We start from the raw sequence: 12,877 nt of genomic DNA on the forward strand, positions 1-12,877 counted from the left end.
ATCTACGTGTGCTTTTCACAAACTGGCTTTTAATTCCAGTTGCAGTGACATTCAAGCAAAGGTTTATTGGAAAACAGACAAGAAATACCCACTAGTTGTGCATGTTTTGATAGAAAACATTGTGTAAAGGTAATAAATTGTGTTTACTGCAAGTGAAGGAGAGAGATAGCAACTGGTTTTCCTACTATCCCTGTTCTTTCACAAACTTTCAGCTACTGCATCTGTCTTTCTTTGATGATGTATTCTTTGGCCTGAATTATGGCCTATTTTCTTCTGGCAAGAATTAAAAAAATTGTTGGCAAAGATTTTACAGAAGGACATATTTATAGGAATGAAACCCAGTTTTTTCTTAGTTTTAGTATAGCAGCAGAGGAAGAATGCAAATTTTGCTTTAAGTCTTAGCCAAATTAATATTATGGGACATAACCTGCTTTCTAATAACAAAGAGCAAACTGTTGACTATTTGCATTACAGTGTGATATCCCACTATCATCAACTTTAAGATTGAATTAATCCTTTAAAGGTAACAGAACTGACTGTTTTTTAACATTCCTATTAACAATTGCAGCTGCTTCAATTCTGTTTAAATCCAGATCTCACTTTATTCATGCATGCACAGAACAAGGCCAAATACTTGGGGACAAGAGTTCCCAGGGGATAAGTGATCCAATGAGCCAGCTGTACATACATTATCATTAATCAGACCGAGTGAGGTAAGAAAATTTAAAAAATAATATTTGTTTTAAAATCTTGATGTCTGGTAATCTTTAGATGCAATTTGATGAGTGTACATTTTGTTTTGATAATGCTTCATAAAATAGTCAGTGGTGTCCACAGACTCCTTTTTCAGAATCCAGAAAAGAATAATTTAAAAGTGTTTGTACATCATTACATGCAGATACTCCTGTTTCCATTCAGCCTGTGTGTTGTGTACTGTCAGCTCACATAGAGGATAAATAAGATTCAAGTATCATTCACGGGTTTTGCCAGACTGCTTCTGACCAGCCTTGCTAGAACCTCACCAGTGCCATCACAGGCCTTCTCAGATACAAGTGGAGTGGTGTTCACTGCAAAAATGAAAGTACTGTTCATAAATCCACAGCCCACTAGTGTCCAGAAACCTCACCTTAGAGAAAGCTCTGAAACACTGTCCTTTTAGAAAGCCCTTTTTGTTCTTGCAAATGTGATTTTGAAGCATTTCTTAATTGTTAAATAATAAATTAAATTAAAACTCATATTGGCTACATATAAAATTGTCATCAAAATTATGAATAAATTAGCCTAGTCACATTATTATGGTGATTAGAATTTGCACTTCATTTTCTTCTCAAAACAACAAAGCCAACAACTTAACAGAACTACTATATCTTTAATTTTCTTTTAAACCAAATCCTGCTTTCTTCAGAGCTTTTGCAGGAAAAGGCAGCATAACACAAGCAGGATGTACTATGTGCCCCTACTCAGTAGAGAGCAGACAAGATCTTGAAGGTTTTCTTACCTGCCCCTCCGTGGAAGAGACAGTCAGCTTTTTTTTTTTATTAACTAATTAGCCTCATAAGGGTCTTGAATTCCCTAGCCAGTGGAAAGAAGCATGCACTTAAATTACTTGGGTAATTTGTCTCTCTGCTGTTCACTGGAAACATCTACTTCCCTGTACTGATATAGTCCCCTCCAGGTTTATACATCACAAGTGGGCCATACAACATGGGGATATTTTCCAAATTATCAAAATGGAATTATTTTAAGTGATTAAAAGAGGAAACTCAAAGTGCTGAGAAATACTGGTAAATTCTGTTATTTTAGAAAGACTTGACCATGACACCTTCACCTTTTTCCATCTTAGTGTCACTGACACTAATAAACACTTGGAAAAATCAGTGTTCATGCAAGTTTGACTCTTCAGGCAAATGTTTGAGGACCGTAGGAATCTTTTTGCACCTTAGCAGCCTTTATTCCTATAAATGAGTTTAAATGCTACCCAAACACATATTCTTGAATAAACAAAATTATCTAGGAATTAAGAGAGAGAGTGCAAGGGTCTGAAAAAGTATATTATGAACATCAGATAATAGCTTTCTGATTCAGATTATGCAGAAACTCAGGATCCTCTACATACTGAGTGCATTTTGAAACTGACCAAGGAAATTCCATTTTAAAAAAACAATTGCTTTCTAAGTAATATTAGATTGGCCTCAAAGACATCCCCTGGGAGACTTCAAAGTAGGCAACTGTCCTGTAGAGACACCTCAGGAATATAACAATGAACAGCTGTTAGACCTCTCTCCTGGGTAAGCCAGCAGTCCTGCCTCCTGACACATGCTTGAGAAGATAGGTAGGCAAAAATATGGCAACTTCATGCCATTTCTTATATTTTAAAAACTGTGATAAATTAGCATTGTCAATATATGCTAGAGAAAAACAAAAAAAGAGAAGTTTAACAGCTGATGTTTGAGAAAGCTGTTCTGGGTCCAAAAAATCTATGTTTCTTAAAAAATTATATCTCTAAAATGTTCAGAACTCATGGTTGTTTCAAGAGTAGTTAAACTAAGCTCTGCTTTCATTGAATATTCTGCATTTGGATGAAATAATATTTTTTGAGAGAATTCCTATTGTGAAAACCTCTCAAGCTTCTCAGACCAAACTCTAGTCTCTGATTCCTTGAAGTAGAACCAATTAAGTCAGCAGGGTTTCATCAGTGCAGTCCGGAGTAGAATTTGTCCATTAACATGTTTAAAGCATTTGCCTCACTGCCAGAGTGCTGCCTTAATTCACTTTTCCAAATAAACTTCAATTTTAGCACTCAAAATTAATTTAATACTGTGGACAAATGAAATTATTTCGATAGTAATGTTAAAAAACAGAGCTAAGTAATTGCAGATGAAATATAACTAAATAAGGATGTCATTTCTTTTTTCATCTTCAAAATATGTACTGTGGTTGTAAGAGAGCATATGTCCCCTTTTTGGACCTAGGGAATAGCTGGCTCTGCTTTGGTTGAACATAACTGCTGAGAATCAGCACCATTTCCAGCTGAAGAATGACATAGGAGCCATCCTACAGAAGGGGAGGAAGGGAAAACAGGCTTTCTCTAGAGAAAGTGGATTTTCTGGGCTTACCCAGTTAAACTAATTTTTTCTGAGACCCAAATTAGCTGAAGAGTTGGTCCAAGAGGTTATTTGGAAGGAAGACTAAAGCTTTTATTTTATTATCTGGATAGTCCTATTCACTCTATTTCAAATGAAACAAGTCTAAGAGACACCCAAGTGGTTAGAGCTGATATTTGCATGGAAGAAGGCGAGATAAAGATATTCTGTTCAAGGGGAAAGACAGAAAATGTTACTGTGTAGAATGAATGTGAGAACTAACAGAGATTTGATAAAAGAGCACAATAAACTGTCCTAGAGAAAGGCAGAGATTACAGAGATGTGACCAGGTGGTGAGTCTTTTAAAAAACACTCAAAATCAAACAACTGATACTGCTTTGCAGGAACAAAGTTGATGGATCATCTAACTCAGACTTCACCTGAGACTTCAGATGAAAGTTGCTTTACCTGATCTGGATGTTGCCACAGTAAAGCAGATAATGGCTGTGGGTGTCGCAAAATAGAACTGAAGTTTAACTTTTCACGTGCAGCAACTCCTAGAGGTAATCGGGTAACGTATCGAGTGGTCTGTGTTTGCCACCTAGTGGTACAAAGCCAAAATTTTTGTTTAGATGTTGAGAGCAAAGACAACGTGTCTCAGCAGCAGACCCATGGTCTCCCATGCAGAAATGCACCTGCTTCCAGGCAGATGGTGGTAGCAACTGCGGTTCAAAGTATAACTGTCCTTTTAGGAGCTAAGGGTAGAAATTTTGCTGCCCCTGACCCACCAGGCTGAAGACTAGATCATTGGTGAGTTAGCCAGGGTTAGCCAGTAACTGTTCTGTTGCTCCCTTCTAGTATTCTGGTCCTTGCTTCAACTTCCAATCTTACAGGTGCAAATTCTAACAATATTCAGGCACCCACCTTTCTGCTACTTTCTGTGAGAATTCAGGAAATTCTCAAATCCAGGGATTTGATGTTTAACAGCTCATAAACCATGCTTTTAAGATCCTCAGCCAAGGGCCCTTCAGATTTCTAAAGACATCAGCTACGCTTTACAGTATCCCTGTTCAAAGACATGATTATTGTCCAACCAGGAGACAGAATCACAAAGAAATCAGCAGCTCATTAAAAATTCTATAGGGAATAGATAACATTCTGGCAATGGAACATATATATATATAAGCTATAAGACTAGTTTTCTCTCTTAAAGCATTTCAAGAATGTGTGAATAAAGAATTAAGTAAAAGGATTAACTTTATTTCTCAGTTATGCCATATAGTAAATACAAAAGAAGGAGAATGCATTAATACAAATATATTTTGAGAAATTATATACAGCATGATACCTGGTCATAAATGTTATTTATCTGGATTTCTTGCTATATATTTAAGAAAACAATAATTATATATTGGGGTTTTTATCAGTATTCAGGAAGTTTAAAGTAATTCCTGCATCCCAACTAAACAGCAAATGTTTTCAGGTTTTACTATAAAAACATAGCTAGGAATTAAGAGGGGGAGTTTTCATAATATTGCTGTGATTCAGGAGCATCACTCAGTTTAGATGTTTCTAGGATTTTCCCTCATAAGTCATTTAGATTTTTTTTTAAATCCCTTTCACAAGCCACAACCAATGAAAACAAAGCAAGACAGATTACAGAGAAGACAAATTCCAGATGAATAAATCCAAGTTGAAAGAGATCAAATTAACTTTACTATGTAGTTCATCTTATTAGCACTAATATAATTCTGAAAAGCATACTTATATAGTAACAACACATATATAACAAAATATGTGGAAGAAAAACTTTTTAAAATTACATGCTATTAGCTATGGTCCCTTCTTCTAAAAAAAAATATGGAATCTTCTATTTATTGAGCAGCTGTTGCTACGTTCACTCATTCATTCATCCATTCATTCAACTGTTATTTATTTAATTAATTATTCAATCAATTGTTCACTGAGGGACCGTATATGATCTATGTTTTACAATTGACCTCAAAGAGCGAGGCAGCTGAATGCATCCGATAGAAAATAGAAAAAGGCATTGCAAGGTTCACAACAATTATCCAGGGTTCAAAGCCAAAAACTATTTCTTCCAGTCCATTGTCATATTCTGGGCGGCACCCAAATGCTGGTGGTATCCACAGCTGCAAGGAAAGAATGCAAGGCCAATGTTAATCACCAACATACAAGTCACTAGACCTTAATGACTGTGACCCCAGCAAACTGCAAACTGGTTTCAGAAATCCCCAGGAAAACCCTCCCTTTCTGCACGCTGGTGGAAGAGGGTTTCAGTCCCCATTGCTGCTGCAGTTTTTGTACTTCAGACTAAAGCCTCAGCTCCCAGATTCCATCTAAAAATAAATGTTGTTGCCCAAAGGCGTATCCACTTATTCTTCCAGAAGAAGTAAAATTTACTTGCTACAAACTACAGAACCATATAATTTTAATACACTTGTCAGGCTTGAAAGGTTGGGAAGTTTTTGGGTATTAACTTGTGAATTATGTTCAAAACGTCTTACCGAAAGGTTGCATAGGAATAAAAATGCAGCAATGTTCTTCAGAATCCTCCGCTTGCTGTTAGTAACTGAACTTCTACTGTAAAATGAGAAATCGGAGGCTGAATGCATGACCGAGCTCTTCTTGTGACTCTTTTCTTCTTTGGCAGCATCACCACCACCATTTTCTCTCCCACAGATACTGCCCTTAATCAGGCAGGGCACCTCCCTGTTCTCACAGGCAGCTCTGCTGTTGTAAATCTCTTTGTACGAGGGGGTGAGTGACAAAGTGCTCCCCTGAGACACAGTCACTATTCGAAGAGTTTTAATATCGTCGTTCCCCTTTTCCTGCTCACGATGTATGGATTCAATGATAAAGAGATTCTGAATATATTTCTCAATAATAACCAGGACAGAGTAGGGCAGGTTGTACCATGTATATTTTGGATGAGCTTGGGCACAGATAATAGCAAGGATCGAGCCCCAGGAGAGGAGCCAGGACCCTGCAGCTGTGCCCACCAGGAGCTCTGCATCAAGTTTTCGAGCGGGATTTTTGGAATTATCCAATGATCTGTCTTCCAGTCTGTAGATTAGAAGGGCAATGATTCCAGCTGTACACATGAGAGCCAACACAAAGATAGCATGCAAGTAAAACATGGTCAGTGCTAACTCACTTTTGATTTTTGAACGTCCAATCTGAATTAAATACACAACAACTATGGCTATTGTGCTAGTTAACACGATTAGTCCAAAAATCATCCCAACAGTCATGCCATGGAATTTGAATGGTGTTTTGTGCTGCTGATGGTGCTCCACTTGGCGGCCAATGTTCTTCCACAGGACATAGAGCATTGTGGATGCTAGGATATGGTACTCTATATTAAAGGGGTATAGATAGTATATTCCTTGAGAAAATATTGAACAGAGGGTTGTTGTTGTGCAATTGCATTGAGGTGCATGATCATCTAAAACTAAAGCAGAGGAGAGATTAGTTATGTGCATTATAATGGTTTCTCATTTAAAGGGAATAAACAAAATATAAATGAAATAATAAAAAATAAAAGGTAAGATTTCACTCAAATGACACATCATGCCACCCAAGAATAGATCCTGTCACTGAAGTCATTAACCTGACAAAGCTTGTGCACATGCAATGAAGTATGATCTCTGATTTCATTGCTCAACCACTGAGCAATAATCACATCATCATCAAATGCTTAGCTATAGTGCACCAAACTTCATCAGGTTCTTGGTAGAAATACTTTTTTATAGCAAAAAATCCAAATCCCATGGCTTTGAGTCCTCAGCCCTTCAACTTCGAAGGCTTTTAGAGAAGCTCAGGGACCTGCCAGTCAGATCAAGAACAAGCTTAGCAAGGAAACTACTCAGTTCTACTCTTTATACTAGTTCATTTTCTAATACCAAAACCAATTTATTATAAAGTTCATGTCTCGGAAAGAGGTGAAATAATCCACAGATATTTTCACTCAATGCCCCAGGTTAAAAAAAAATTAATTAAAAATCAGTTTTCTCCTTTTGAAAGGAACCTAAGAAAACATTCTCTCTCTTACTGTGCAATTGCCTGCACTTTAAACCCTTAAGGCATCCCAATGAAGAATTGCTTATATTTCTAAAATAAATATATTGAATGTTTATTTACAAACTTAGCAAATAATTTCAGAAACCAGAAACTCTACAGTGGCAGAAAAAAACCCAACCAAAACAACCTTCATTTTCACAATGTGTCTATTTATAAATATATAAATGTATGTGCTGAAGAGCACATTTTCAGGTGCTGGTCTTAGATTTGCATCTGAGTGTTTTTGTTTTCTATAATTTTAGAAGAGAAGAGGAGAAAGTTGGTATTGTTTTATCTCAAGCACACACTTTTGAGAGATGAAAAAAATTGCTTTTGCAGTAGATTGTTTGTTAATTACAAACTTGTCTTGTGGATTCTATGATTCTGTGATCACTACTTCACTCTCCCTTGTTTCAGAAGTTATTTCTGACTATTCACAATTCTGTAACAAATCTGGTAGCAGAATAATAGGAGATAATATAAGGAAACTGCTCTATTGAACAAATGGAAATATCAAAAAGAGCCACTAATATAATGGGATTAGCCTGTTCTCTACTAATACTCCATGATTACAAAATCTCTGGACTATCAACTCAGCCACCTGACTATTGAGGGAAAATGGATGGTTTCCATAGATACATCTAGAAGGTAACACTTGCAAATGGATGTCAAATTGTAGGCATAATTTTAGACACAGTTATGCTGAAAATACTATTTTACAGATTCTAAAATCAAGTTTTCACTTATATGTGAACTTTGGCAGTAATTATTAAAAATACCTAATTTTTTTAAATCTATGTAGATTCTATGATTCTATGAAAAAAAGGCAAAAAAGGAATTAGTTCAGGCTTTGGTTTTGTAGACCCAAAATCAGGAGTTTTTAGGACACGGGAACTATGTGGGTGAGAAAACATACATTTACTTCTTCAAAAGCTGTCTGTTTTTTCTCCGTGAACATAATCAAAATTTATCAGCTGTACCAATACACTTTAATGGGAAGAAAATTACTTGTAGCTGGTGAGAATTTTTGTTTTCTTGGTAAAGTTAAGCACTCCTAATTTCACTGTGCTTCAGCGGCATTTGAAAGCAGAAGGCATCCCCAGCAATTACACTCAATGTTTGCTCACTACAACTTGTATCATCTTAACAATGGAGAAAATGATTCATTATAAAAAAAAGAATCACCCAGAGCAAAATCCTTGCCTTGTAAAGCAGCACTAATGGATAGATAACCCCTATCCCTCTGAACCATTCCATTGAATCCCATAGGACCACATGGCATGTGTAACCACTCTCCTGGGAAGTATTTGCAGGATTATTCATGCCTTTTTTTGCTATGAATAACTTACAAAATAGTAAACTCAGTTTGTAACACTGCTATGTTCAATTTACTTCTATGATTTACTAATAAAGGGGTTCTTCAGTGATTTTATTCCTCAAATACAATGCTTTTAAAATCTGCTTGTTTGGAATTTCTGGAATTTATATTTCTTCTGGACCTCATCCAAATGGGAAGTGAGTAAAAGAAAACTATGGCCTGAGTCACATATATTATAATGATAATGATCATATTTTATTTAGGATCTGAACTGACTACATATCAGACAACTATCATTTTCCAAGGAATGACAATGTTGACACAGACATTAATGACCCAGCTCCATCCTACAGTGACACAGTATTTTGTATGAGAGCTTTTTAGAGCAGGAATTCCAAAATGTACCAACCCTTTTGCTTACCTATTGTTATGTTCCCAAAACCAAGGGTGATTAGTCTCTCCTTATGTTCATTCAGTTGATGCTTTGACTCTGTTAACACTCCATTTGTCCACAGGAGTAAATTTGTGAACACAGAATGGATAACTCCAAATCTACAAAATAAGACACTTATTGAAGCAATCTGCACAGAGTATGCCTGTGTATCTGTTAAATAAAATGGATTAACTTTCTGTGGGTGTGCTACATGGAAATATTAAGTTGTCAGTGCAGGGAAAATAGAATTATAGCCGATCTCTCTAAAGATCATCTACAGGGGAGCACAATTCATGTTAGACATCCAAAATTTTACAGAATCATAATGGCTTACTGTATTAAGACATGAATATCATGCTGTTGTTATCTGATATGCTTTTTTATATGATGGTTGTTATTCTTTGGACTGGACAAGCTTCATGTTAATGACAGATATTGAACAGTCTGAACTTGGTTCCTTGTTTGTAAGCCGTATTTCACAGCCTTCTGCAGTGCTCCTTCTTACTCACTATGCCTGGTAAAACAGAGATACCACAAACTTCTCTAACTTCTAGTCCATGGATTTTTCCTTCCTGGAAGAAGCTGAAGCCATCAGAGGGCTTTATCCCACTCAGACTACTGGCACAGTGAGTGCAGGTCCCCAGGTGTCTTTGAGACTCCTGGTTTCTGTCAAGCCAGGTGTTTTTCCTCCTGCACCTGAGGCTGGTAATGTTCCTTCACCAAGGAACAGTTCTTCATTACTGCACTGCTCTCACTAATATACTTGCAGTTAGGGATTTTAAAAATTCTGTTTATAAACAGAGCCTATTTCACCAGCGGACACTGCAAAACCTTCTGTGATCTCTTTATTGGCACTAGGCTTGAACACTTGCCGAAGAGAGCAAAACAAAAGGACAACCTTCTCCACAAATTACATTTCTGAGCAGATTGCTTTTCATTCCTATACAAACTGGTCAGGTCATTGATTCTTAGAAATGAGTATTTTAAGTTACCATGTTTGTTTATTTATGTTCTGTGAACAGACAGAGTAATCTACAGTAATCCATCTTCTCATAAAACCAAAAACACATCAGAACTGGCTCTGCTGCCTCAAAGACTAGTCCTTAGTTCTACAAGAAATGTATGTATTCAGCTGTTTCAAGGACACATCAGTTGCACTGTGAGAACCCAGTTCTGGTGTCAGGAATGTGCACAACCCTTACTGATTTGGGTATATGGGATACCCTGAGGGAGGTTGTACTTCCTGGTGAATTTGCACATCTGCATCTAGTTCTAAAAGGTGCTTTCTATAAAGATCAATACAAAATACCTCAGAGATGACTGCAGGTCATCTGATGCAGATTCCTTTTAGTAGCTAAATGAAGAAAATACAGTGCATACTCTTAGGACTGACACATGATGCTTCCTTCCTCTGAAAAAAATCAGGTGACCCTGCAATATCATACATTGCCCATTTCCCTCTCTTATGATAATAACATACTTATTTTGTGACTGTAGTACATTATAAAATAAAACCACAATTTAAATTAAAAAAAAATAAATCCATTCAGATTATTCAGATTATCCTCTCACTTGAGTAAACAGAGCTAGTTTTTTATTTATATTAGCTCAATTAAGAGGAGAATCAAACTCCCTAAGTTTTCAGTGTCCCTCATTCAGTAAAACTGTAGGTGTTAAAGCATTGTGCTACACCAGATAAGGATGAGATCCACTTTACCTTTCAAGTGTTTTGAAGGACTGAATTATATCCTTTGCATGACACCAAAGAAAGTACACCTAAATGAAAGGAATAGAGAGAAATTACACTGATAAGCATGTATGGCACTCAAAAAGGGAAGTCCATCTGTAGATGGAAACTCTGATAATTTAAAGTGAGGTAGCTCCATCTCCACACATGAAATCATAGAACCACAGAATCATAGAATGGTTTGGGTTGGAAGGGACATTTAAGATCATCTAGTTCCAACCCCCCTGCATGGGCAAGGACACCTCCCACTAGACCAGGTTGCTCAAAGCCCCATCCAACCTGGCCTTGAACAGTTTCAGGGATGGGCCTTCCACAATTTCCCTGGGCAACATGATCCAGTGTCTCACCACCCTCACAGAAAATAGTTTCTTATAGAAATAAAGAAATAACTTATGATTTCCTCTGATGTTCACCCTGAACCTCTCTGGATTGTTGAACTTAAGATTTCTTATATGCAAAGTCAGTAGCTCAACAGCAGAAAGTCTCAGCATGACTCACTAAAATATATAAAGTGTTTGGATCTGGAGAGCCTCTTATTTCAAAGGAAATAAAGCTACCATTTGCCAGTCAACAAAGCCACCATTTCATAGTCAATATGATTGCATGGGCAACGATGATGCTAAGTTCGAATAATTTATTAAATACATTAAATTCTAGAGATGGAGAGAGGTAAGTGAAAGGATGCCAGACTTGATTAGTGAAACCCACGACAACCACCCAGGAAGCAAGAGAAAGAGTTGCACTATCAGCCTGAGAGACAGCCTCATTAGAACACATGCAGTTGGACTCAAGTATGCTGCAGAACGCTCAAGCTGGAGAATAAAAGAGGGAGACAGAGCAGTACTGAGTTAGCAAGTAAAAGGGAACAAAGTATTCAAAGCAGGAATCTCCATGGGAGGATCATGGAAACCTCAGGATACAGATTGTTGCTGATACAAAAATAGTTCCTAGTGTTGGTAAGAGCTATGAGAACAATACCAACATTCCTCAGGGATGTTAAAGTGAATCTGAGAGTCCTGTTGACTCAGAATAGCTCCTAGAATACTGAACTTGACAGTTAGGTGAACTATCGGAGAGAAACCATTCCAAAGGCTTCTCTTAGAAACATGCCTGGTTTGGTGTTCCAGAAATCGTTAGAAAAGTGCAAAGAACTTTGGGTTTTTCTTCATCAATTACAGTAACTGGAAGTCCATTTTACCACTGTGCCCATTAGTATAGGCACCCTACACCACAGCTGATGTTGTCAGAGACATGTAGTATCTGATTTCTGAAAAAGCGAGGAAACTGCTGTTTTCTGAGGGTTGCCTACACCACCCAGCAAGAACATGTTCATTCATCCCTTTAATTAAGTATTTAACAAAAGGTGGTGTGACCACTGTGAAACTCCAGGTGTAGAGACTGCAAGGTATCGTAGAGGTTTCAAGTGAAATCAAACAAATTGAAATTAGCACCTAAGTCTCCTCTAATGCCACATTCCATTTCCCACTCCAGGATAGAGGAGGTAAAACCTAGCAGCAGATACAACAGAATTCTTCAAAACTTAAAAGATGTAAGTTTTGAAGATCTGTTCAGACATTATAGTCAAGAAATTTGGGGGAAATAGGAAGAAAAAAGTCAGTATGGTAAAGAAATAGCATAAAATCCAACTGTTGCTCACACAGTACTCTGCCTCAAAGGGACATCTGCCTGGGAAAACACATAAAGCATGGCCTTTTCTTAAAGGGCAGATATGTGTTACTTCATTGCTTGCACAGGTGCAGTATCTATATATTTATTAATGTAACTGCACATATCAGGATGCCTCATTAGAATAAAATACATCAGAATCTGACAAATATTCTGTAGAAAACAAATTATTTGGTTTTTAGATGATACATAATTAGGAAGGAATACTTCAGGAAGGAATTACTGCTGTAATTTCATCCTATATTTCAAGGTCATGAGAAGATTCACCTTAGGAAAGAGGCATCTGGCAAATTACTTTTTAAGTGACTTGGTTGTTCAGGTTAACATTCTAGATTTTATTATTTTAAGCTAAGTAGATGATAAATTCAGCAACATTGGGTGATGTGGAATGTAAGTTAGAAGTCTTGTTCCCTTTGTTCAGTGTTGTTATCCACTGTTTCTTCCACACTCCAGTTCACACTAGCTGGAAACCTTGTAAGCTCAGGGTCACTGGATGCAATGAAATATGCTACACACAGCTCAGCAGG

General features: G+C 37.0%; 1 protein-coding gene across 1 annotated transcript in view; it reads right to left on the reverse strand.

Moving 5' to 3' along the window:
• Positions 1-5,065: 5,065 nt before the first annotated feature.
• The window catches only part of OTOP1 (otopetrin 1), a 12,696-nt gene continuing 4,884 nt past the window's right edge, over positions 5,066-12,877 (reverse strand). Inside the window, exons 3-6 of the mRNA XM_010003135.1 lie at positions 10,635-10,693; positions 8,906-9,036; positions 5,612-6,558; positions 5,066-5,236 (exon numbers count right to left, since the gene is read on the reverse strand). Coding sequence (XP_010001437.1) covers positions 5,066-5,236; positions 5,612-6,558; positions 8,906-9,036; positions 10,635-10,693 — 1,308 coding nt within the window. The remainder of the gene's footprint in view (positions 5,237-5,611; positions 6,559-8,905; positions 9,037-10,634; positions 10,694-12,877) is intronic.

The sequence above is a fragment of the Chaetura pelagica genome, unplaced genomic scaffold (genome assembly GCF_000747805.2).
Source record: "Chaetura pelagica isolate M959 unplaced genomic scaffold, ChaPel_1.0 scaffold147, whole genome shotgun sequence".
Taxonomy (NCBI): Eukaryota; Metazoa; Chordata; class Aves; order Apodiformes; family Apodidae; genus Chaetura; species Chaetura pelagica.